Source organism: Anser cygnoides, chromosome 8 (genome assembly GCF_040182565.1).
Source record: "Anser cygnoides isolate HZ-2024a breed goose chromosome 8, Taihu_goose_T2T_genome, whole genome shotgun sequence".
In the NCBI taxonomy this organism is placed as follows: domain Eukaryota; kingdom Metazoa; phylum Chordata; class Aves; order Anseriformes; family Anatidae; genus Anser; species Anser cygnoides.
This window is the reverse complement of record NC_089880.1, coordinates 6,574,688-6,601,288: the sequence shown is the minus strand read 5'-3', so window position 1 is coordinate 6,601,288 and position 26,601 is coordinate 6,574,688. Positions and strand designations below refer to the sequence as shown.

The 26,601-nt window shown below is 39.1% G+C and overlaps 1 protein-coding gene across 1 annotated transcript; it reads left to right on the top strand.

Moving 5' to 3' along the window:
- The first annotated feature begins 3,308 nt into the window (after positions 1 to 3,308).
- Positions 3,309 to 26,345, top strand: SLC25A24 (solute carrier family 25 member 24). The gene is made up of 10 exons (XM_048066912.2): positions 3,309 to 3,667; positions 14,290 to 14,416; positions 14,909 to 14,996; positions 15,460 to 15,571; positions 18,145 to 18,303; positions 18,643 to 18,795; positions 19,747 to 19,854; positions 21,630 to 21,797; positions 22,967 to 23,117; positions 23,786 to 26,345. The coding sequence occupies exons 1-10, from the start codon at positions 3,485 to 3,487 to the stop codon at positions 23,962 to 23,964; spliced, it is 1,428 nt and encodes a 475-aa protein (XP_047922869.1). The 5' UTR covers positions 3,309 to 3,484; the 3' UTR covers positions 23,965 to 26,345.
- The last annotated feature ends 256 nt before the right edge of the window (positions 26,346 to 26,601 follow it).

Here is a 26,601-nt window from a genome sequence, read left to right as displayed (position 1 = left end):
TAAATCTATGTATTAGAGCAGGTATTTATTTTATCCCAAAACAACAACAGAAAACCTGAACGTTGACTTTTTCCTTTAAATATGTATTGCCTTGGTCTTTTCTAATTTTATTCTATGTATCCTGATAATTATTTCAGGTGCAATAAAATTGCTGGAGGTACTCACATTTCTCAATTGTAGCAGAGATGGATATGATCTCATTAAAAATTACTCTACTTCAAAGCAGTCCCTAGGGTTAAGCCAGAAATGATTTTTGGCTCATGAAGTAGTCAATTTTCATAATTTTAAGGGTATTATAAAGTGTTTCTCTTTCACAGAAAGAGCTATATCTAGAGTAGGTACTGAATCATGCAATTCAGCTGAACTATCTTTTCTTTCAGTCTATTAATAAAATATATTGTCTGTATCTAGCCTCTTAGGGTCTGTGATATTTATAGCACTTCCCCTAAGTGGGTAGTATTGATGTAATTTGAAATGTATTGATATACTAATTAAAAGGTCTTGTTTTAGTAAAATGTATATATGATGTTTTTCATGTTCTGATACTATTCAGTGTTGATATAAGTAGTCATATAATAGAATTTTTGTTACAATTTTTAAAAAATTGTTACAGAATTATATTTAAATCTTGTTTTTGATGCATATCCTCAGCAAACATATCTCCTGATTCACAGATGTCCTCTGTGGCTATGCAGTTCCTTCAAGCACGGTAAAAATTGCCAAACTTTTTTTAATAAGACCTCAATAAATAATGCAGTCTCCAAATCTGTCATGCAAGACCATCTGCAGAAGAACTAATAATTTTGGTATTGCTGTCTTCATAATGGGGAAGACTTATTTACTGGTTATTAGAGATGTAAATGAAGCAGAGTTGTGGAACTGTATTTGTGGTCACTATCTTGAACATCCCTGCAGCAGGGCACTTCAGCCTGACAAGTGTCTATCTTTTAACAAGGGTAATGGCTTCCTCACAGATGCAGAGCTAACAGTTTATCTGTTGCCACCTGCAAAGTTTGAGACCTTTACCTGCTTTTCTTATTGGTATCATCTAGTTATACTACAGTCACAGCACTTAAACATTTGGCACAGACATGTGCTTACTCCATTTTCAGGGAGACCAGTGCAAGTCTGGAGTCAGTCCATGAAATAAGTTTGATATTTGTTTCACATCTTAGATAAACAGTTGGGCCAATAAAATACAACCTGTTCTTTCAACCTTCTGCCCTGTGTGCAAGTCAAAGCAGAAACTGTTGGCAAATATGAATTCCTGAAGCATCAAGCTTTATCTGTTCTGTGGCCTGTTTTCCCACACAACTGCTGATGGCATAATGCACAACATAGTGCTTATAACTATGTATGATCCATTTATGAAAGTCAAATCTGTCAAAACTAGCTCGTCTTGCTTCAGGAAGAACAAGTATACCTTTTACCTTTAGTTTTGGACTACTGACACTAACATTCACAAGTGCAAATGACAGCTACCAAGTACTTTTTAAAACAAAGTGTCACAATGAGGTTCTCTGTCTTGATTTTTAATTCAAGTAAGAAGTGGCATAAATCATCCCCTATCAGGCATTACTTTTAATCCATACTTCAGGTAAATTATAGCAAGTTCTCAAGCTACAAACTTGTATTTCCACTAAAACAATATTTTTATATTAATAGATAAATATTTGTGTATGTGTGTACATATATACATCTGTATGTATGGCTCTGAAGTTTGGGAAATTCAACAAAGATAAATGTGAAGTACTGCGTGTGGGAAGGAATAACCTTCTGCAGTGATAGAGGTGGGGGACTGACTGGCTGGGGAGTGACCTGCTGAGAAAGACCTGTGGTCTTGGCACAGAGCAAGCTGGAGCATGCCAGCAGCGTGGCTTGGCAGAAAACAAGGCCAGCATTGTCCCAGGCTCTTATCAACAGAAGAAGGGAAGTAATGGTCCCTCTCTAATTAGCACAAATTACGCTGCATTTAGATAGTCTGGGTTGGTTTGGGGCTCTCCAGTACCTAAAAGATACAGACTGGAGAGTTCTGTAGGGCGTCGCTAGGGTGTTTAGAGGCTGGAGCATTTTCTGTGAGGGGAGGCTGAAGAACATGGGCTGTTTCAGCTGGTACAAGAGATGTGTTTTCTGGGGGCCTAGATGGAGGCCTCTGCCCCACCAGTACCTACACAGATGTTAGAAAAAAAAATATGAGTCCAGGATCTTGGCAGTGGGATATGGTGGGAAGATGAGACACCAGGCACAAAATGAAACAAAAGCTTATACTGGGTTAAAGGGGAGAAGTGTCTTAGCCACGAGGAGAGAGAGGTGGTAGGGCAGGCTGCCTGAGGAGATTGTGCAGTCTCAATCCGTAGAGGCTTTTAAGACTGCTTCAAGTCTTCAGCAACCTCTGCCGACTACATGGCTGAGCTTGCTTTGAGCAGGAGGTTGGAGTAGATACCCCCAAGGTCTCTTCCCACCTAATTTTGTTGATTCAATAAACCTATAATGCAATCATAGCTTTTAAAAATGCAAGGTTACTTATTCAATAGTGTCTAACTCGATAAGTAGTCTATGGTCAGACAGTATTCCAGATTAGCTTTATTGATTACTTTCTGAGCAAGGCTACTAAGTTCATGCTGTAAGGCTGAAACACTCGCCCTGGGTGTACGCTGCCTGCCTATTGCACCACGAGAACGAGACTCGGTTCAGTTGCTTTGTTGTTCACTGCAGCTCTCTGTGCGGACAACGGGCTCTCAAATGAACAGCCTTCTTGCTGGCAATTTTCCATCCATTTGTTCTCATACCAACCGTGCCCTTTAAGTAGCTCCTTTTGCATTCTGACGTTTATGCTGCTGATTTATGTATGAAGCAAGAGTTTCCTCTTTGTTCTAGTGGGCTAAACAAGCCAAGCTCTGTGAAAGGCTGGCAGTTGGGTCTCTAGATTATCCTAGTGACTGTTCATCTGGCTTCAGTGCTGACCTGACTGTAGCTGTGTTGGGGACTGAGATGATCCAAAGTACCCGAATTAGATCTCCGAGTGTATTGTGCAATGCCATGGGTATTTCTGCACTTGGGTGGGAACTATTTAACTTGATACAACTCCGACAGTGCACATCCCCTCAGTCAATTCGCAGCAGTGCGATCGAGCACAGCCAATCCGCCATGTAACGAAGAAACACATTTCCTATTCGTAAGAAAAAGAGGCACGTCGTGAAAGGAACCACCCCCCTTTCTCCGGGGCCGGCGGAGGCACGGCCGCGCCCGCCCGCCTCTGGCCGCCCCGCGGGGCGGGACTGGGGGAGCGGCCATTTCGTGGCGCCTCCCGCCGGGGGCGAGGCGGTGATGCTGGCCCGGCCCGGCCCGGCGCTCCCTCCTCGTCGTTCCCTTTCCCTCCTCCTCTCCACGGGCGCGGCCCCAGGCGTTGTCCGTGGCACCGCGGCCCCTCCTGCGGGAGCCGATCGGCGAGTGCCCCGCCGCCCGTCCCGCTCAGCACCGCGCCATGCTCCAGCTCCTGCGCCTGGCGCTGCCCGCCGCCGCCTGCGATGGGGGCCGGGAGGGCGAGTCGCGCTACGCCAACCTCTTCAAGAAGCTGGACCTCAACGAGGACGGCCGGGTGGACATCGCCGAGCTGCAGACCGGCCTCCGCGCCATGGGCATCCCCCTGGGCAAGGAGGCGGAGGAGGTAGGAGCGGGCAGGGCCCGGGGGCCCCGGGGCCGCCCCGCACCCAAGGGTGCTGCCGCTGACTCCGCTGCCGAGGGGCTCGGCCTGCTGCTGCCGCGGGCCGCCCCCCGGCCGCGTGGGCTCTGGCTGCGTGGTGTGTGGTAGTGTGTTTCCGCTCCGGCACGGCACGGCGGGTGACTCGCGGGTTTTGGATGCCGCTCCGTGTTTTGTACGGTCTAGGTCGCAATACGGGAAGGTGTATTTTGGGCAGCGGGGAAGCGAATCTGCGCTTCAGTCCGTGTGGCAGCCGGCGGCACTGTCAGCTCCAGCTCGTGAAGCTGCCTTCCTGTGAGCACGCTGATGTGGGATGGCACAGGCAGTGTCCCATAGCGAGGCTCCTGTGCGTGAAAACACACTGTAACTTCGGCCATCAGACCACAGACCAGACAGCTGTCACTGGGCTGTGGGTTCTGCAGGGATCCGCTTGGACTATTGCATTCTTTTGTCCTCTTTTATTAGCGATGCCTCCTGAGTCAGTAAAACTTGAGTCATCGAGTGTCTAAGTGCTGTTACACTAGCAAATCTGACCTGTACCTAGGAGAGAAACTTCCGTTTTCTAGTTGTCATCATTGATGCCTCAGGATCAGAACATAAAATCATTTAATGCACAATTCTATGGGTGTAAGTAATTGTGTGATAAGGCAAATTGTGCTGAAAAGGCAGCTTTTAGGTTGAGCATTTATCTCTTTAAAAGGTATTGCTTATGGAAGCTGGTGAGGTTGTCTTCAGTGGGCTCAGTTAATTTTAAAAGTCGTAACACTGTCTTTGTGGTTAGTAAATTGAGAGCTGGCACATTGAGATGTCAATTCATTTGCAAAGAAAGTAGGCTGTATCTGCAGTCACATAAGACGTACAGATTGGACTCGTGTTAACAACAGTGTGCATTTGTACTTAGGCATGTACTGTTTGTGTCTGTACATCATTCAGAGGGCACGGGCGTGACATCCAGGTTTTATGGAAGAATTTGTATTTTACCTGCACTTCTGAAAATCAGACGTAGCTGCAGTTGGGCTGAACAGGTACAGCGGAGGTCTGTGCTGGAGCTGTTACTTTAACAATGCTGTTCTTTATTTCAATATGATGACTGATCAGCATTCCACTGCCATGCCTGCATTAGGCACTGCGTAGCTTTGGAAAGAGGTTCAGAAAAGTCAACCTAAATTTTGACTGCAATGTTCAGGTGTGTTGGGTAAGGCATTCAGTGTCAGTGACCTTATGCTAATCCTGGGACGCGGCCTCTTCTTTCTTCATTACTTGGTCTCTATTTTACCTCTTTATATTTAACTCAGTCTCATATACTCAAGGAAAAGTATCCAACAGGAGTTGAATGATGCTATTGTGAGAGTATAAATGAAAGTCCTAAGCATGCATTCACTTCAATATTGCTTCTGGTCAAACATCTTTACGAGCGTATCTTGTGTTCTCAGACTTTGGTCTGTAAAGGAGGGACAGTCTGGTCTGCTTCCCCGTGAGAGCTGTCAGTCATGTCATGTCACTAGTTGCAGACTTCACTCAGGCATTGTGGATGCATTGTTGAAAACCTGTTGTGCCAGTTTGACTGTAACAGTGTGTGTTTTTAACCTAGAGTGAACAACAGAGGAATAGGTGCCCAGTTTTCTGACAATTAATGGGGATGGTCTTCCAACGTAATTTACTGAAAGCCCTGAGACACGGTGTATATCTTAACTTTTGAAATTTCACTTACAAGTTGTTCCAATGATTTTTTCTTATATTCAGCACGATATTTTCCATTCAAAGTGCAGATCTAAGTATCTGCCAAAGCCTCGATTGCTGCAGGATAAACTGGAAGTGAAACCATGAAATCAATTGAGATAAGCTACACTTTCGTGGATGTAGTGGGGAGCCAAACTGGCTGTCTTGGTTGCCTGAGAAACACAGAGGAAACAAAGTAAGCCATGAGTCATGCTGCATGTCTGAGATGGGTGGAAGAATTATTGCCGCGTACTGCAGCATTTATATGTTCACCGTTTTAAACTTAACGATGCACGTGATTTTTACTTGAAATGACTTGTTAGAATGAGACCCCCATTAAGACTTGCCTCCAGTTTCTTTCCTGTCTTTACGTAGCTAATCTGCTTCCTGTACTGTTCCTTGAGGCTAGAAGCTGCCTTCTACAACTTGCTCCACTTCAAGCTCTAAACTGATGTTTAATTCAGTAAAATATCTTTTTACTACTTGGTAAAAAGGCATTTTATTAATAAAATTATGCATGCAATTGTACTCCTTGTGTTTGTGGAGGCAGAAATAGTCTTATAATTGCTAACAACTAATGAGTAAGGAAATAAAACCTGGAAATATACAACGTGGCTACACATTCAGCACTGCTGATTCAGTGGTTTTATGGGTGTGGGCAGACCTTTGGATGTGCTGAATAAGAGTAGACTTCAGTTCCTAGTGGCCGGGTCAGGGTTTCAGGCCTTGCACTCTTTTGTTCCTAGGTGCAGGTGGGGGTTAGGTTTCCAGAATAGACGTGCTGGGCAGTCTTGGTCACTGTACTGGTGGGGAGCGCTGCTCACCCCGGTTAACTGTTGGTAGGCTACCAGGTGGGTGTTGTGTGTTTTCACTGCCAAGTCACTTGGGTCATCCTCAGTCATCACCTTCACAGTACTAGAAATTAGTGTTTGTGCTACTAATATGGCTTTCCTCTTTTCTCTTGAAACAGTATGTAATCCCTTTCTGGAAGGAACACGCATGCGTTTAGAAGTTAGCAAGCTGCTATCCATTTGGGTAGTAGACAACGGTATGCTCTTTTCGTTTGACCTTTCATCCATTTTCTTGATGGCTTTATTAATGCTTAATGTGTGATGAGACACTCTTCTAGGTGAAGTAATATTGTAGACATCAAATAGATGTGGTGTTGGAAGTAGGTCACGTTCTTCTTGAGGGAAGAATCTTTTTCTCCATAGAAAGACTTCATCGCGCAAAGTGGCAGAAGCTTCTGACTCTGGTCTGCTTGACCTGCCTCCTGTAAGCGTGTGACAGAAAAGTAAGCCACTAAAAAGTCTAAAGTGTGTACTTCTTAGAGGCTGCCAGGATGACTCCTGTTTTATATTTTAGAGTATATTGCTTGCTAGGAATGGACAACTTTGCAGAGCTTTATAAAAGATTCCTGACTTCGTATATTAGCACCTACAAAGAAGGAGTTGATTGCGATGACAGTATCAAATGGCTCTCTACAAGCCCCGTTAACAGCTATTGTACAGTCAATTTTGATTAGCAGAGTTGTCTGGTAGAGATACAAAATAGATGCTGGGATCAGATCTCAAATGATCTCATCCTGTGTCTTCAAAATGCACTGAGTCTCTTAGATGTGAGTACCATAAATGGTGTGAGTGGTTATACTATTTTTATTCCCGCTTTCCTTCTGTTGCAATCAATCCTTACAGTAAACCTGCAGGAGGCAAACTCCGTCTTTCACGCTTCAGTTTGTGGTAGAAACAGCCAAGCATTCACATTCAGGTACTATTTATACATTGAGTCCCGGAGCTAAGAGCAGCAAGATGTTACTGAAATGAATAACTACATTCTGGAAACAATATGATGTTCTTATTTAGACTGACTGTCAGATTTAGACATAAGTCTTGTCATTCCTGGCTACAATAAGGCTTTAAATGAAAATAAAACAGTGTGATGAGATAACTCACGTGAAGGTACAGTGTGATGTAATGGAAACAAGGCCCAAAGAGACTAAATTCTCAGCAATCGGAGTATGATCTGCTTGGAGTAGTCAACTGTGTTTATGAGAATTGTAGGCCAGCTATGTTAAAAATACTTGGAACACTTGAAGTGTGTTGCTGCATTTAAAATAAAAGGAACTAAGAATTTTGTCAAGCAGACCAGATTCCTGTGTTGTATTACAGTGCTGCATTGTAGTGTGAGACCACAGGTGAGAACAGAACCAGGTGTGAATGCTGAGCTTTTCTCTGGCCTCTTCAAAACTTGAGCTTAGTAGTGCTTCAGACCATGAAACTTATAGCTGTTTTTAGCTCAGAAGCATATCCCTTTACAGATATTTGTTTAGTAACTAAGCTAAACATAGCTGTTAATATTTCTCCACTGTTTTATTATGTTATTTGCGCTCTTCTTACTTTTGATAACTTCCCTTATATGGCAAAATTAGAAGGCTAGTAGACCAAATTAAATGAAGCCTCTTCATTACGTTGTACTTTGGTTAGGAAAGTATAAAAAAAGCGCCAGTTGCATTAGCAGCTTCTACACAGTACCTACACTTAGAAATCATTACCATACGTGACATGAAGATTCAGTCTGTAGAAGCAGAAATCTTTTCCACTTCTATGTCTCTCAGTGCCATTTTTTTGTGAAATGAAACTTTTTTCTTAGTTGTATGCCAAGAACTAATACTATAGGTTTAGAGTGGATAGACACCTTCTGCTTTTACGAAAAACAGATGTCACGTGTTTATTGAGAAATGGCACTACTTAGTTACTTTAAACCTTGCTTTTCAGGTCATAAGAGGTGTTAGAAATGTGTCTCATTATGGGGACTTAATTGTGAAATACCATAAACATCTTCAGTAATATATCTGAGTCCGGTTGTAAGCAAACATTTAAGTTATTTGATTTCAACATGCACAACTTCAGAAGCTTTTAACTGATGCATGCTGTAGTCACCAAGTATCCATATGAAATAGCAAGATGAATTTAATTTAATTTTCATAACACTTTAAGCATACAAGGAGGGAAAAAAATTGTTTTTCTAATACTAACTTGATAGTTTTGTTTTGTTTTTTTTTTTTTTCCCCTGAACAGGGTACAGTGAATGACTCATTCTTCTTGTTGTGCAAAATACAAGAATGCTAGGTACCAAATATGTGAACCCCTCTGCCCACCCTGGAAGATCTCTTAACCACATGTTGAAATGCTTTGCTAAATCACTGCTTTGAGACAGCAGTGTGTCCCAGGTGACAATGGTACACTGGTAAATCTTCTAAGATGTGTGCAAGGTAGGGATGCCTGTGCAGTAGAATAGTCTTATTTGTCAGAAAAGTTAGTCTACCAAGTATGTTCAGAGTTTGAAAAAAAGAAGCGTAACTTGCAAGGAATGCTGAATGAAGTTACAAGGGAGGATAGTTTGCATCTCCCATTTACGCTGTTTCAGATTCTTGGAATCTAATTCATAGTTGTGAGTTGAGAGTTTATCCAGGTCCTGTGGAAGCGGCTTCTGCAATGCATGCTGGAGAGCACACTCACAGCTCGCATCTCTTCCTTTTTAGGCTCATTTTATAGAGATTGTTACCTGAAATGAACCAATGGGAAGGCTGTGGCTGGCCCTTCAGTCGTGCTGAGAAGAGAGGTGCTCAGGGCAAAGAACAGGAAGGGGAAGCTACTCTGTAGCTGATGGAACAGCTACATCTCTTAGTGCGAAAGTCTGCTGTATGGGGGTGGGAGGTCGTGTCAGGGTCTGACAGGTCACCTGCTTGGGTACTGTTTAAATGCTGGTAGCATCCTGCGGGAAGGAAGTGAACAAATAAGAATGGAGCATTTCAGTAAGCTGAGGGTTCTTCAGAGGTAGTGCCAACGACTGTTTTGCTCACAACGCAGTATTGTGTAGGTGTTCTTAAACTTACCAGCAGTCTCCCTTGTGTGTTATTTGGGCTCATTGGTTGGGGTAATGTGTGGGCGCATCCTGGGACTTTCAGCCTTTTCGCTTTGTTTTGGATTTATCCCTCAACTGATGCAGAATGACGAGACTGATTTAAACAATCTTTACTACTGAGTTTTGGGTTATCATTGTGTCCTAAACTTCTGTAGTCCTGGCATATATAGGTAGGAAAAAAACACCATCATTTTTCAATATTGTAGGATACATGTTCAGTAAACAGAGTTGCATGTGTTTGAGCTGTGGCTGAATTTGGCTTGCAGCAGGAGTACAGTCCACAAATTTATAATGGTAGAATGCAGAGTTATATGAATGACTGTCGCTAATTATTTTGGCTCCAAAAGGGGGAAAGAATAGGAAGAGAAGAGAAGAAGGGAATGGCAAGGTTGCCGTTGAGATAACTACGTAAGATAAATATCAAGTTTTGAAAGAAAATGTGAACTTTCTGAATGTTCGAAGACATGCTGTTCTTACCTTGGTGCTGGTGGATTTTCTGTGTGATTTTTGTAACTGTGCCCTTTGGAGCTCTATTATTAGATTACAGAACAATGAACTCCTAATTGCACCAATTATGAGTCTTTAACTGCTGTTTGTTTTTATTGTGTCTTGTAGGTAGATAGCATGATAGGAAGCCAGAAATGCCCAGTAACTTCTTGATGGATCACTTCCTGTTAAGTACTCTTTACATTGCTTTAATTAGCTGAAATAACAAGCTAAAGAATAGATGAGTGGCAATCATTTGTACTGAGTAGCCCCACCTTCCACGTACAATTGAATTTTGTAACCAGAAGAATGGGAAGGCTTATACAGAATACAGAAATAATTGCAACACATAACATAAACATTGAACTGTGAATTAAAAAGAAAAGTGTACGTAAAAGCATTAAGACTTGTATTATCTTGCATTCTCTTTCTTTGCACTGTAGCTATGAATGTTTTGAAGTTCATAACTTTAGCACAGAGTAATGTAATAACTCATTGGGACGCTTATATGTGTTCAGTATCTTTAGTATCTTCAGTATCTAAAAGTATCCTCTTAGTATCTTCAGTATGTAAAGCATGTCCGTAATTTTCCTGATTTTTGTCAACAGACCTGCTGGCTTAGGTTTATACAGCCAGAGGACTTCTAGAGGAGTAGGAATTAAACACTGCAGTGTGTTGTATGTAATACAGAAATTGTAAAATATTTTTTTTCTGTGTTTCGGCTTTTCACATTGGTGTTGCATTGCTGTGCAAGACTTAAAAAGCAGCTGCATTAACTAACTACAGAGCAGAAAACAAAAGTAACAGAGTTGTTTTTAAAAGGCAGCAATGTCATGACCAAATAGGTCAGCATGAGTATTCTAGTCCGTACGTGTGAGGGCCCTAAGTGTTAACAGGAGAGAGAATCTAAATCGTCGTCTTAGTTCTGTAATTCTTTGTGGTCACTGTTTCATTGTATGGTGGGTTATATTTATTGCCTCAGGGTTAAAGTTTTCGCATGAGAAAAGAAATGGCACACCTTGAAAAAATAAACCATTTCCTTTTGGGGCTGGGCCTGCCTAAAGGTGAAGTGATTCCACGGTGAGTCTGTAACAACAAATGGCAGGTTTTAGGTGCCAGGCACACTCAGTATTGTTTCCCAGGACTTCAGTGCAAGGGCTGGCAGCTGGGTTGGTTCCTGCTCGATTGTTGTAAACGCACCCATGTTACAAGGCATCCAGTTCTCCGTCAGAGAAGTTGGTGAACCAGGAAGTGGCACAATGACAGGTGGCTATAACTGCAAATCCTGGTATCTAGCAGCAGATTAAATGCAGAACAGCAGAGTCTGGTTCCTTGCTGAACTTCAGTGAGGGTGATCAGCCACTGGAATAGGTTGCCTGGGGAGGGGAGGCTGTGGAACCTCCATCCTTGGAGATGTTCAGGACTCAGATGGACATGGTCCTGCTCCCCCTGATCTTGTTGGACTGAGTTTTTCCGTGATGCTGTGGATGGGCGGTTTGCATCCGGGAGGTGGTGTCAGGCTACCCACACAACCTAGCGTCTGCCCACTGGCTGTGCCCGTGCAACACACAGCCTCCCATGAGGGAATTTCTGAGCACCGAGTGGAAGGCAAGCTCTTTGAGCATTCCTGTTTGTTCCACAAATTGGCTAATTAGGGGTTTTAATCTGAAGCTTTAACACCCACGTAAATAGTGCATTTTTTGTACTGTAAGAAGCTTTTGTTTGTATGAACTTTTAGGTTCGTAGTGTGAGGAAATAGGCGCGTGCCTGCTGAGGTACAGCATACATTTTGTTCCCTGTTCCTTTCTTCTGCTGCACTGAGGGTGGTTGACACTGGCTTGAAGTGCGGAAAATAACTAGAAAACCAAAAGTAGGGAATGGAGAATGGGCTTGTGCTCATCCTTTTCTAGTTGTTGCAGGGTAAAATCTGCTTATTTGGCAGATAAAAGGAAAGCTGCCCCCCTTCACACACACTAATCGCCAGCTCTCTAAACCTCCTAGGAATTTCTGTTTTCTTTGGCTTACATCATCCTTAGCAGTGGAGGTTTTGCAATTGGAATTTAGCTAAGATTTTGTCGTATCTGTGAGCCAGAACAACGCTTTCCTTGTTTTATATTTTTGTGTACTTCAGATAGCAGCAGGGAATGGCAGCAATTCGTGTTGGTTAGAATTAACTGTGTGCGTGTGACTGCCACATAAACTGCCCCTTCTCAGCTGCTTGTGGGAGCCTAGCAAGGCACAAGGGTCCTGTGGTACACGGCGCTGTGCATGCAGTACAAGAGGGGCTGGGATGGCATTTTCTTGGAGTTGGGGGCTCTTTCTGCCCAGAGTCATTTTTAATGGATTTATTTTTGAATGATTAATCTATTTTTTTTTGTTTATTTTCTTATTAGAAGGACATAGTCAGGAATGCATCCATAAACTTGAGTGCGCATAAACTATTTTTTTTTGGTAAGGCAAGAGCATGAGATAAAACTGAATTTATGAGTATATTTGTGTTGACAAGTTATTGGTAGAACTGGCAAGCTGGACTTGAGAGCATATTAAGATCAGTACTGCAGAAATATTCTTCTAGGCTGAAATCAAACACTTATCTGAGTATGCAGTATCTTGCATGTATTCTACTGTGCGTAACTTGCTGTATTATGGGAGATAAATAATTTGCCTTGTATTTCACTGTGTAGTACCACCTAATACTCCCCTTTTTAAACGGGAATTATTTTTTTTTTTTTTAAGATTAAATGTTAAAGTACTCTTTTTAGTAGAGGAGTAGGAAAAAAAAGGAGGCAATATAAATATATTTAGACGGTTTCAAAAGTTCTCAGACACCTACAACATGTACACCAGAGTTTTTAGCTTCCTTTATGTTGAGTTTTTGTAGGCTAGGTCTTCTTGGACTTGGTTCTTTTAAGGACTTAAGCTGATTATAGTGGAGTAAACAAAATTATTTAAAAACAGATGTTGCAAATTAGAACAGCAATGCAAATCTTTATTCAGAAACTACAGCTGTGCAAGGCATTTGGAAAAACAGAAGGTATTTTGAAGACTTTTTAATATATGCTGTAAGCATACTCTGAAGTGCTCAGAAACTTGCAGCAATTCAGTGGAGAAATTCTACTCTCAGGTTTCTTGTACCTTATACAGCGCTTGTACGGTATCCTGGCCCCTTAGGATTTCACATACTCAGTGACAACACAGGAACTAATGCCCAAGTGATGAGATGGGGCATAACATCCCGTAAATCTTCTGGTTTAGAGCAGGGCTTTTGTGGTGGCCTTGCCTCCTGTTTCCTTGTGTCCTGCTGGACACTGGATGTGTGAGAGAGGACGGGAGGTGCCTGTTGCGGTAGTGCTGCTGCGCCTTTCCTCTCGTGACCCCAGCTGCCGTCTCTGCAGGGCTTTCTTTACGGAGTATCTGTTGCTGTGGCTTAAAGCCCCCGCTAGTAAATCCTGTGGAGCTTACTATCCTCGGCTTCACTATTCTTGGGGCTTTACCTCTGAAGACCTACTTCAGTGGTTACAGACTGATGCTCTGAGGGGTTGCTGTATTTTCCCTTTTTTCATAAAGTATGTTTTCACACACAAAGATGATGGACTTTTCAGGTGCTTTGTTGATGAAGGGAAAGTATATGCCCAGGCAGTCGTGCCACACCCCTTGTCTGTATTTCAGGCTTGTTTCCTGCTGTGCTGGCAATCATTTATCATATTCAACTCATAGTTAATTTTATACGTAGGCGTTTCTGATCTGCAGGGCTGTTACTAGCAAATGCATGCATAAGTGGAAGATAACTATTTCTATTTGCTACAGGTTTGTTGTAGAGTGTTTATATGGTGTGTAGTGTTTTATGTGTGGTGTGTGTGTTTTGTTTGTTTGTTTTTTGTCAGGGCTTAGGCTTGCCTTCCCAAATGCTTAGGGGTGGAAGTGCTAGTCAGGTAAAACCCTAGTACTTTTTGGTCAACACTTAAATAGTTAATTGCTATTTATACCGTTATCTTTATAATTAGGACAGAGCACTCGACTGAAGAGGACAGTTAGAACTATTTAATTTTACTGGAATATTGTCGACCCAGGTACAGCTAGAAAGTTGGAGGCCTAAAATTGTTCTTTTTTGTGATTTTGTCATGTCCACCAAGCCCTCCTCCACAAATAACTTGGTCCCTGTAGGTGTAACTTTTCATTGCTAGTAAGAAACCTTAAAATCTTTGAATAGAAAAGTTTTAGGAATAATAAATAATGCTTTCTTAAAGCTATCTTTGCTGCTGAGAGTTTTCTGTCTTCAAGAAACTGTTGAGAATGTGTTTAATGCTGGAAACAAAACATGGTTCTGAAGTGTATGCTTAGGTATCTTCCTGATTTGACTCTCAAAGTGACTGATATTATACTTCGTAAGCCTGAGCTTTTTTTTACTTTGTGAGTTTCTATAATTTGGAAAATCGAAATGTTAAATTTTCTCTCAACAGAAAATCTTTAAGGCTGGAGATACTAACCAGGATGGGCAGCTAGATTTTGAAGAATTTATGCAGTATCTTAAAGATCATGAAAAGAAAATGAAACTGGCGTTTAAGAGCCTGGACAAAAACAATGATGGTATGCCTTTATTTTGTGTGTTGAAACATTGTTTGAAGAAACTATGTGTTAAAAATTAATTTATATTCTTTGTCTAAACTGGAGACCAAAAATTGTGTGTGAAACCTCTACTTCATCCCTTTAATAGGAATGTAGTTATTGTGTGCTATAGATTGAAATAATTATTATAGTCATCTTGCCTTTTTATTATCTTCCAGGTTGGTTGATCTGGGGATCTTTGCTTTCCAGATAGGAACTTCCTTATAGTTTATCCATGTATCTATTAAACTATTAGCTATTAACTTACTGGATGTTTGCATCTCATTTAGCTGTATGATTTTAATTTACTTACCTTTGCTCGGTCCTGATAGTGCATAATAAAAATGCATCATCTCTGTTTAAAATTTAAATCATCTTTGCTATTGTGTAGGTGGTATGATTTAATTCAATGAGCTGCAAGTGTATGAAGTTCCATGTTTTAAATATGTATTACTTTTCTTTTAATGTTGTAAGGAAAAATTGAAGCATCAGAAGTTGTCCAGTCCCTCAAGATACTGGGTATAAACATTTCAGAAAAACAGGCGGAAAAGATCCTGCAAAGGTCAGGAATTGTCGTTTCTTAAAATATTTTGATCTTCTTTGTATTCTTCTTCATAAACACATTTTCTAATTCACAGAACATAATATTTAAATGGGATTATAACTTGGAAAGATTGTTGGTAACTTCAGTGGCACCTCTACAGTAATTCTTGCATATTCCATCTATTCTTGGGTTATACAAAGTCTGACCACTGTTTTAGCATCTGGTTATAGGAGGGGAATGTTTATACCTCAGTTCTGTGCAAATGTTGTTGATAGAATCAAGTGTTTTATATTTTTAAATGGAGAATGTTAGATACGCTTGTATAAGAAACACATGATATTGAAAGACAGTGGCAGATTTACCCTTTAAGTCTCCATGTCCAGTCTACAGACGGTATCACTGTGATGGCCAGTATTTAAAAACAAACACACGCTCAACACTGCTGCTGTTGCCTTACCTGTTTTGGTTCAATTTCTTTTAGTATTGATGCTGATGGGACAATGTCAGTAGACTGGAATGAGTGGAGAGATCATTTTATGTTTAACCCTGCTACAGACATTGAGGAAATAATTCGATATTGGAAACATTCCACTGTAAGTTGAACTTCTATTTTTAATTCAGTGCAGCTCTTAAATTAATTTCTACTGTGATAAGTTGCAGTGTTGAGTATAACAGCTTCACTGTTGTATTTCATACATTTAAAAGATTGTTTGGTTTTCCGTTTTGCTTAATGCCCTCTCATTTACAAGCAGGATAGTATCATTTGAGTTTCTTTAGAAGAATAACTCTTTCTTCATTTAAATTTTAATGCCAGTATTTCCTAGGAAGAAATCCTCTTCTTCCTTTGAAGATACTCCACAGAAAGATACTAACCACAATATTCAATCTTTTTTTTTCATATTACAGTACATTTGTATTTTCTGTGCTTTTGATGTGGTGAAACACATGTAGATTTCATTACCATGAAATCGCAAGTGTCATTATTGATGGCTTTCTATGCTATATGTTCTCACATCTATTATGTTATGGAATTTGATTGAAGAATGACAGGGTGTACAGCAACAAGGAGGTCATTATTTTAAGTTACTATTGAACAGAGCTCTTAACGCCTTAGTCACTGACTTTTAAGAAGCGATAATATAGTAAATAAGCCAATAATAATCGAGTTTGCTTAATATCCTTCCTGTAAATGAAAGGATAAACCGCATAGTTATGGAATAATTCATAATGTTAGGTAAAGACAGATTTGATTATAGTGAGACCATTTATATCTTGAGGGATCAGTCAGCATTTCTGTAGTAAAATTCAGTTTGAGACATGAAAGTTTTGAGCAGTTGACGCTGTACAAACTCAGTTCAGAGATGCTTGACAACAGGGAGTCAGCTCCCTGTTCGCTGAGGGAAAACCCTTGGAGCACTGCTATGAGATAAGGTCGTCCTGCTCCCAGCTTGTTTAGTGAAGCATACTTTTGCTGTAATAATATGCTTTCTACCACTATTATTTTTTTTTGATACTACAGAATAGCCTCAGTTACCCCCAAGGAAAACGTTTAGGCATCTCTTCTGACTGCGACACTGGAAGATCACTTGACCCGGTTATCACAGCAAGCAAAATCCAGCCACACAGTAGCACAGCTGCTGCTTCAGATAACAGCAGATGTGAGACTTCACATGTCTGGCTGTCATTCACAGTTTTTTTTTTTTTTTTAATTGTAAAATTGCTGTCACTCTTCTGAGCAGACAGCTACGTTGGCATAGAAGTATTATGATAGCTGTGGTCTTCGTTACAAATCCCCCCTAAATTTAGCTTTAACTTTTGATTTCTTAGACTTCGTGTTAAAGTTGCATTTAGGACTAAGTAGATATAAGGTTTAAACTCTGGTAGGTATGTGTAATATCTGTAAGAACCCTGAATCTATATTTTAAGTGTTCTGATTGTTCTTTTGATGACTCCATTTGTGGTTGAGTAACTGAAGGCACCTTGCTTGGAAACAATGTCAGAAAGATGAAAGGATTTTCTCATTAATCTATTTTATGTTCAATATCCAGAAAAGTTAGGTCTTTCCTTCTTTGTACAGTGAATAAATGCATAATCTGCATACTGCAATTCTTAAATTTCAAGTGAGCAAGACAGAATAGTCTACTTAACAGATAGGGAACTCAGCATAAATAAGGTGTAGTGTCCGAAATCAACATTAGCCATAGTTTAAAACAAAAAGTTTGTCAGTTAACATACTTGCTGGTCAGTACTTGTTATCAGTTATTAAAACATTCTTGCTTCTTTATAGGCTTAATTTATGTATAATACTGGCTTTGCATCATCTAAGGTGCAATTTTTCTCTTTTGTCATGGTTATAAGTTACATGGAGAGCAAAGATTACTTTTAAGAGATATATAAAATTACTACAGGCTTTAGCAATAAAGCTGTCCAAGGCATAAGACTGTGGAATGTTCTTCTCTGATCACATTGAATAGTCATACAAACATGTACCTGTTAATGAAATGTCAAACTTTTATAGCTGAGTAGAAGTCATTAATATGTATTTCAGAATAATTGATAATGAGAGGCGACTTAGTAAAGCAGTCAAATTCATCATTTTGTAAGCTAATACACAACAGCTGCTGGGAATTTAATATTCTGATATATCAGCTATAAAAATGTTACTTTAAAATGTCAGGGTGAGGGGAAAATTCCCACATATTTATTCATAACTTACCATGAGAGTGAAATCTCTTGTTAGCATCCTTAAGAGATTACCAAACTAATCCCAGAAGACTGTCCTGTGAAAGGTTAGAATCAGCATGTAAGCATTAGTGCTCGCTGAAGAGATTTACAGATCATGACAGGATGTCTTCGTTTGGGATATACTCAAGACGGAAATTTGTCATAATTTTTAATGATGATGGTGCAGTCTTTGAAATGGTGGGTCTGTGGTGTTATTGCTTGGTAGAAGTATTTAAAAATGCTGTTAATTGGATAACAATAGCAATCCATAGCAAGTTGATTTTAGAATGTAAATTATTTTTTTTATTTATTTTGTACTGGCATTTTTATTTACATATTCTCAGGTTCTAGGCCAGTTTGCAATTAGAACTGTTGATAAAATTGAGATGGTAGAATAAGATGTTTTTTTTTTTTTCAACCTGTTTGCTTTGGATTCTAATAGGTGCTGGATATTGGAGATAGTTTGACTGTTCCAGATGAGTTCACAGAGGAAGAGAAAAAGACTGGGCAGTGGTGGAAGCAGCTATTAGCAGGAGGAGTGGCTGGTGCTGTCTCTCGAACAGGTACAGCACCGTTAGATCGCCTTAAAGTGATGATGCAGGTAGGTGCAATATTTAAGTTCTTATTAGTCTCCATTGTATCATTTCAGTTTTTAGAAAGTTGATAGAGAAAGATGATGGCCAAATACAATATCTGAATTCTGGAGGTCTAGCTGTGTTTCCACAGTTTCAGTACTTTGTGTCCATAAGACAGTTTTGCACAGCGATATTGGCAAAAATATAAGCAAAGTATTATACTGCTTGTGCAATTAATATAATATTTCCAATAGTGAATGTGATTTTGCTAGTTCTTATAAGCAATGATAGGCTACTTAGGTGATGAGTTTTACAGCCTAATCAGAGCACTGTTCCTTACTGTGATTTTTTTTTTTTTTTTTTAGGTTCATGGGTCAAAGTCAAACAAAATGAATATAGCCAGTGGTTTTAAGCAAATGTTGAAAGAAGGTGGTGTCCGATCCCTCTGGAGGGGAAATGGTGTGAATGTTGTGAAAATAGCTCCTGAAACAGCTATTAAGTTCTGGGCTTATGAACAGGTAAGATGCTAAATCAGGAATGAAAATAATGGTATATAAAATACTATATAATTCTCACTGTTTGTCATTTGCACTATTGTATTGTACAGGAGGGAGTTCTTATGGGTGGAGATTTTACCATAGCAATTTAGACTGACTTTCCAATTTCAAATAGTCTATTTTTTCTGTTAATAGAATACTTACTTCGCAGATTTTGCTATTATATTATAAGCAGTATAAATAAATTGTCATTAATTTTTAACTGTCCTCCCATTTTTATAACTTTATATATAGTGAGAACGACCAAAACCCTGACGCATTATACTGACTGAACTTGTACAAGATTCTGTTTAAGTCAAATATTCTGGTTCTATATAAGGTGCCCTTGTCCTGGATTTCAGAGTTATATTTACCTCTGTTAAGGCCTGATCTTCCTTTGGAAAATGAACTTCAGTTCTGGTGTAGCTAACCGATCTTTGTTTTTCATCTATAGGACTTGCCTCAAATAATACTCAAGTAACATATTGTACATTTTTGTACAACTATGAAATCAAACCAACAAAAAGTCAAGTAAATTTTGGGGTATCGCAAGACTGAATGGCAGAATTCCATAGGGAAACTTCGAGCACACTGTTAATCTTGCCGAGCCTTTTGGGAGCTGATGATGGTGCATTCTTGCATGATGGCATCTGTCTTGATTGAAGCAATATGTAAAACTCTCTAGGTGCCTCTGTGAACAAGTTAACCTAATGTAAAGGATCGTTGCATGTTAGTGTTTTTGTGAATACCTGATGACAGAGTTGGAGCAAGCATAGTGCTAAGTTTGCTGGTTTAGTCAATACAACTGTTAATACACACACACACATAATGCAGTTTGGAAAGACATTTTGTGCTGTACTCTTACCTCTTGAGGTAACTCCTGCATCTACTGAAAAGCATGTGATACTTATTTAATGTACTTTATCTTTACAGTATAAGAAGATACTCACTAAGGATGATGGAAATCTAGGCACTGTTGAAAGATTTGTATCTGGTTCTTTGGCTGGGGCAACAGCACAAACTTCTATTTATCCCATGGAGGTTAGTAACAGAAAATCTGCTTCCATTGGAGACGGCCAAATGTCTGGTTTGGCATTTTTACTCTTGAAAGTATTGAAATTCCTATATCCTAACTTATTTTTACTTTGCACTTCCTTTCAGAGTTTCAGTGCTAAACACTTCAGAATATGCTATGTTCTAATTGATACCTCTCATTTTTTTTGTATATGTGGATGTCCTTTTTAAATTAAATTTACTTCTTAATATATATGGGGAATTCAGGTGATGGTGTCATTTACCTCTGTATGTGAGCCTGAAACTTGGGTTATTGTATTTTGTGTGATTGCACCTTTTGATATTTGCTATTCAAGTATGTCTCTCCATAGAGCAATGTTTAAATGTATCTTTGCAACCTTGTCCAGGAAAAGAAATCCTGTAATGCATTTAAGATTAAGTACACATTAAAGGCAGTTTCTGAATTTGGCCTAAATCTTTCCCACTATGTATGTAAGCAAGGAGCGATCTTCCCTGTAACAGGTAGGAAGTTGTTGCATTGTAATTGGGAGCTGGGTCAGATCAGGAGATCAGTTGGGAAGGAGAATAAAACAGCTACAGCTGAGGCTTGATGGATTAAATGGTCTTTCCTCTGTAGGACATTTGTATGTAGTACTATGTATGTTGCAATTTAATTAGGATTAAAATATGAACTGCTGTAGGGTAGCTATTTCACATCCTGCTTTTTTAATTAGAAGTAGAAAGTATTTCCTTATTTTCTTGTTCCTTAGAACATATCTTTTTGTGCAAATAACTGGAATGTATGTTGGGGCAGGCATTAAACCAATATCAACATCAAAATTTTGAATTAATTTAAAATCTAACCTACATACTTTTCCATAAGGAAGGGTGTCAGTTGTAATAAAACTTACCTGTTTTTATTGCTGGCAGTGATCAGTTTTTTTGTTTTTTAACTCTATCCTTGTCATCAGAGCTGCTGAGTCACAGCTAGCCTGAGTACAGAGATGGCTACATTAACTGAAATGTTAGGTTGAACACTAGGAATAGGCTGGTCAATAGAGAAGTGAACTGTTCTACAGGTAATATTCCCATCTACTGTCCTAGAAATGCTTTTTAGGGTGCTTCTAAGCAAAAGAAAAAAAAAAAACAAAGCCTCGGGAAACTCCTGAGGAAGCGGCAGTCCTAAGAGGTTTTAAAGTAGGCCAAATTCTTGCTCATAAATTCTATCTGTGGTTTCTTTTACATACTGTTTTTTATTTCTTTGTCCTAAGATGCTGTATAGACTCATTTTATTATTAACCTAATGTTGGGTTTCATTAGTGAAAAGCAATCTTTATATCCCTTAAGTACTTCTCACAGGGTCATGCCTTTTGAAAAACTTTCTTAATGTGCTTTGCTGTTTCCAGATCAGAAGTAAGACCTGCTAGTATGTGAATGCTCTCACTTTTTATTTGGCTAATGCTTATGTTAGATATTGTCTACACTGATGCCTTCAAATTGATTAAAATCTGCTTGTTTTAATCAGGAAGATAAAGGTAAAATGAAACTTCAGAAAACCATGTTCCATCATATTTTCATTTTTTTGGCTAAGTTGTAATCTAGTGTATGTTAGTGTGTGCTATTCTGCGTTAATGATAAAATCTGAAGAAACTGCTAGCCAGGCCTCAACAGCAGCCACAACAAAGGAGACCTGAAGTACCAAAATGCAAAGCAATTCCAACAGATACATTGTGTTTCTCTGTATTTATAAACTACAGTAATGAATAGGTATGTAATTAAGGCCACTGTTTTTTCCCTTTCAGGTTTTGAAGACCAGATTGGCTGTGGGTAAAACTGGGCAATATTCTGGGATGTTTGACTGTGCTAAGAAGATCTTGAAAAGAGAAGGTTTAAAGGCCTTCTACAAAGGCTATATTCCTAACATTTTGGGAATAATTCCTTATGCTGGCATTGACCTTGCTGTTTATGAGGTGAGTTTAATCACTGAATGTAAGCTTTTACTAGTTACTTTATGAAAAGTGTGAATATTCTTTAGTCAGATCTGTATTAGTCAGATTTGTGATATGCTTGTAGTATTGCAGTTGCCATCAATTTGAAATAGATAAATGAGGATTTCCATTGGATTTAACTTATAAGATTTTTCTTTTTTGCCCTTGCTGGAGGGAGTGCCTGTACAGATGGGTCCTTACATGCAAGTTTCATTTAGCATGCAGGGCTCCTTTCTTCCACTGGATCAAACAAGAAATCTGCTAAAAAGGAGGCATTGCATAGACTTGGGTGATACAACACTCTTGCGTAACTAAATGACCCAGTTGGCTTGGAACGTACCCCTTATATAGCAAACCTGAGTCAGATTTTTACCTGACTGATAGGAATAGTATGTTACGTATTTTGCAGCTTTGCACATTTTTTGCCATCTTCTCTGATTTGTAATTGGATTATAGTAACTTGTATTATGTATGCATCTGTTCCTGCCACCAGAATTCTCTGTGGCTGGTGTGTAGTTCTCCTGAGGAGTTTGAAATACTGCTGTTTCCTTTAAAGATGAACTGACACATCTTACACCCATCAGCACAAATTAAAATATTTTTATCTACTTTAGGTGCTAAAGAGTTGTTTCAAAATGTGTTAAGTAACTTACGTGCATAGACTAAACTTTTTCTAGTCTAGACAAATCTTGTTGGGATATTGCAGTAATACTAATCAGCACAATTTCTTGTGCGAATGTTTCAAAGCAGTATGGGAGTTCTGTCCTACAGTTAGCATCTGTACTTCTGCATGGAGTAACATACCCAGCTGTGTGAGCTTTTGGTACACCCTGTGGAGTGCTGGGTCATTCCCACCCCTTTTCCCAAAGTCTTAACTGGTTTAGAGCATGGGCACTGCTGCTGCCTGTTGCTGTGGCTGGATATTTAAGGATTTCTCTTCTAGGCACTAGCTATTGCAGTCTGGTTCAAGTCCATTCCCGGGTGTGAAGGTATTTACCTGTACACTTTACACCAGCCCTACAAGTGTATTTTTAGTGAGTTTGATGCTTTTCTGGTTTGAATCCATAACAAGTCTTATAAATAAACATGCGTTTATTTACTTTCTTGAATGCAGATATCTCGTCTTACTATTTAATCTTATATCTTGACAGCTCTTAAAGACTACGTGGCTAGAACACTATGCATCAAGCTCTGCTAACCCAGGTGTTTTTGTATTGCTGGGATGTGGTACTGTTTCCAGTACATGTGGGCAGCTAGCCAGTTACCCTCTCGCTCTTGTCAGAACACGCATGCAGGCTCAAGGTGAGTCCGGTTGTACCGAAAATATTTTGTGTGGTCAGATCAAAATTGTACCATTTGTGATGGCTGCAACAGGAATGTGGGAGTAAAGGAATAATAATCGAGGCAGGAAAAAAAATACTTGAAAAAGCAAGGATTATCTGGAAAAATCTTAACAGTAGGTGTTTGTCCCTGTTGCCCATCAGTGTTCTTTAGCATACTGGATTCAAACGTAACGTTACAGACACCAGTGTTCTGTGTGTTTGGAGAGCCACATTCCATACAAGATGTAGAGCTCCTGCCATAGTCTCAGAATTCTGTCATAACAGTTAGGTTTCCTAAACTTTAGAGGCAAAATGAAAAGTACTTTGACTATGCTGTGAAGGTTGACAGCAATGTTTGCTCTGGAGTAAATTTCATGAAGACAATTTCATAGTGGAGATTATTGCTTGATAAGTTTGTGCACAGACTAATAATAGCAGCAAAAAGAATATAGGTGGACAGTGCATTTCAGTTGGATCTAGATGCATGGATCTCTCTCGAATGTCTGGATATTAAAGAGAGATCTCACTGTGAGCATTGAAGTTCTAATCGATGACCCTGGAATTGATAGGCTCACTAGCCAGGTGTTTAATACTTAAGAATTTTTAATGTTACTAGAACTGTTGTATAACACTATCTTCTTGTTCTAGCCTCAGTGGAAGGAGCTCCACAGCTAAACATGGTCGGTCTCTTTCAAAGAATTATTGCTACAGAAGGAATCCAAGGACTTTATCGGGGCATAGCCCCTAATTTTATGAAAGTGCTTCCAGCTGTCAGCATCAGTTACGTTGTATACGAAAAAATGAAACAGAATTTGGGAATAGCATGAAATGAAGGAAAAAGGTGAGATGTTTGTAATGTTGGAAACACCAGAAAAAAAATGATTTCTCAAACAGTCTCCTCTTACAGTTAGAGACAGATCTTTGTGGAGAGGTGCTGCAACTTCTATTTTTGCCCTCAAGAGGGGAAAAACTTTCTTAATTTGTAATTCACCGTTTCTAAATAACATTTCTAAACCTATATTGCACTTTAATGTCACTGAATTGAGAAAAAAAAATCAAGAACCTGTATCTTTAAATCAATAATATGTTTATATTTTCAGGAAATCATGCATATTTTACTCATGGGCTTTTTTTCTTGTATTTGTCTTCTCTAACTATGTATTTGGCTCAGATGAAACCAAAGGTAGGAGAACTTTGTACTGCCTCGATAATGAACAGATGAAAGTGACTTTGTTTTGTCATGCTGCCTATACTCAAGCAATTCACAGGCAACATTTTGCACTTCTAGAAGTAAGCACTTACTATTGTTATTTCTGAAGATTTAATCTAAGTTTTGAAAAACATGACCTTGAGATACAGAAAGGAATGGAGTAACACATTGAAGTGTAGCCCACCACCTTTATCTTCAAGTTAACCTTTTTAATTAAAGTCTAAGAGCCTGAGAAACTGTTGTTCCACAGTATCTAGAATACCTCACTTGATTTACATGGTATTTTTGTAATACAATCAGTGATTTTTCATATCTTGCTTAGTTGGACTTGATTTTCATTGCACTTGTAAATGCTATTGTGACAAGCTTTGGGTTACAGTTGTATGTTTTTTTAGGATCATAATATACAGAAACAGAAAAAGCTACTGAGTTACTGGATTTTTTTTTCCATACAAGTGCAAGTTACTGTTTAAAAATAGGGTGGAGGATCCAGTATTAAGTTAATAATGAATTATTTATTGGCTGCGTTAGAAGAAATAGACTAAATTAGTCAAGAACTCAGAGCTCATCATAACTGCCTTGAGGAGAGAAACGCTTCTTTGGATTCGCCATTTCTTCCCTTATTCTGAGGGTTACAGTCCACTGTGTGCTTTTAGTCAGTAAGGGATTACATTATTATGTAAAGGATCATCATGTGAGATAAATCTGCTTTCCTTCACAGTTATCTGTGTACTGTGCATGCTGACTGTTTTTGTGAAATTTGGGTCATAAAATACTGAAATATTTTGTCTGAGTGACCAAATGGAACCATGGATCTCAGGTGCCCATCAGATTCATGTTAATGAAGCAAATGAAGCACATGCAGAGAGCTTGGTAGTATTGAGAGACAGTTCCTCCGCAAAAACCAAAGCAGCATTTCGTCAGTGTAGAAAGTAGTATATTCCATGTATAAGCAATTCCCAAGTGACTTCCTTTTTTTGGAGATGGGCGGTGGGTTTGAGACTGGTGATGTGACATTTCAGTTGCTTTCCGGCAACATTGAGATAGAGTAACAATTACTGCTCAACTCTCTTGTTACACTTTTTCTGCTTTCTGCAGTTTGTGTGGTGTCTTAATCCCAAATTTACTAAGATCATCTTTATACTTGACCTTCTAAAAGCCACTTCTCTTAGACCACTCCCTGAAATCGGATTACTGCAGGAAGAACTTTGTTCCTATGCTAAATTCCTGTAAGGTCTTTGAGGGTCTGTGTGTGTACACACAAAACTAAACACCCATGAACAGCTGCTGCATATATATGTGTGTATATATATATATACACACACACATGAAATCAAACACACAGGTAACTGCCCCCTTTAGGCCATATTCTTCAGACAGCAGGTCAGATATAAATCTGTGCTTCCATGGTTGCAGTTTATATTCCATAAACCAATATGAAACTCCATAAGGATACTCCATAAGATTCATGTTATAAACGTTTTATCAGATTTTAGAAAATAGCAGCTTTAGCTGTGTCTTTTGGCCTTCAATTTAGGGAAGCCTTCAATATTGCACATTAAAAAAAAAAAATAAAATTCATTGTATGAAAATCATCATCCATGTGTACAAAGCCTTTCTGATCTGAATGTTTCTTGGTCTTGCCAACATCTTTTGTATTTTTATGGGATTTGTGATATCAGTTCTGTTTCCCAACCATTTTGTCTGACTGTGACCAATGAGCCAATGTATTGCATGTGTGATATGGAGATGACTTCAGAAGTGTGTATCTTCTAGACTTGGTCCATTTTGTTTATAGTGTGCAAGTGCCATTACGAATATTGAAAATTACATTGGTGTTTTCAAACATGGAAAAATGGAGTCGTCTTCAAATTTCATTTTTCATTGTGTGTCTCTTTGATGACTGTGTTCAATTGTATATTTTTTGTCTCTTAAAAAATGAATGTTTACCTTTTTAGCTCATAAACTACCAGTTTCTAATAAATGTTCATTTCCTTATCTGGCTCGAGTGTGCTGATCTTTCTCATGGCCCAACAGACAGATGACATTTCTTTATTGCACTGCATGCATACTACTCATTGTCAAAGGTAATTTATCTAACGGTATTATAGAGACTAGCCTATATCTCACTATTATTTGATGTATGAAAACCTACTTTGAGATTAAGAAAAATATTCACAGTTGATAGTCATGCTCTTAAAACACTGTTTCATTGATGAATGGAAGATCAAATAATGATCAATATTTTCTTCTT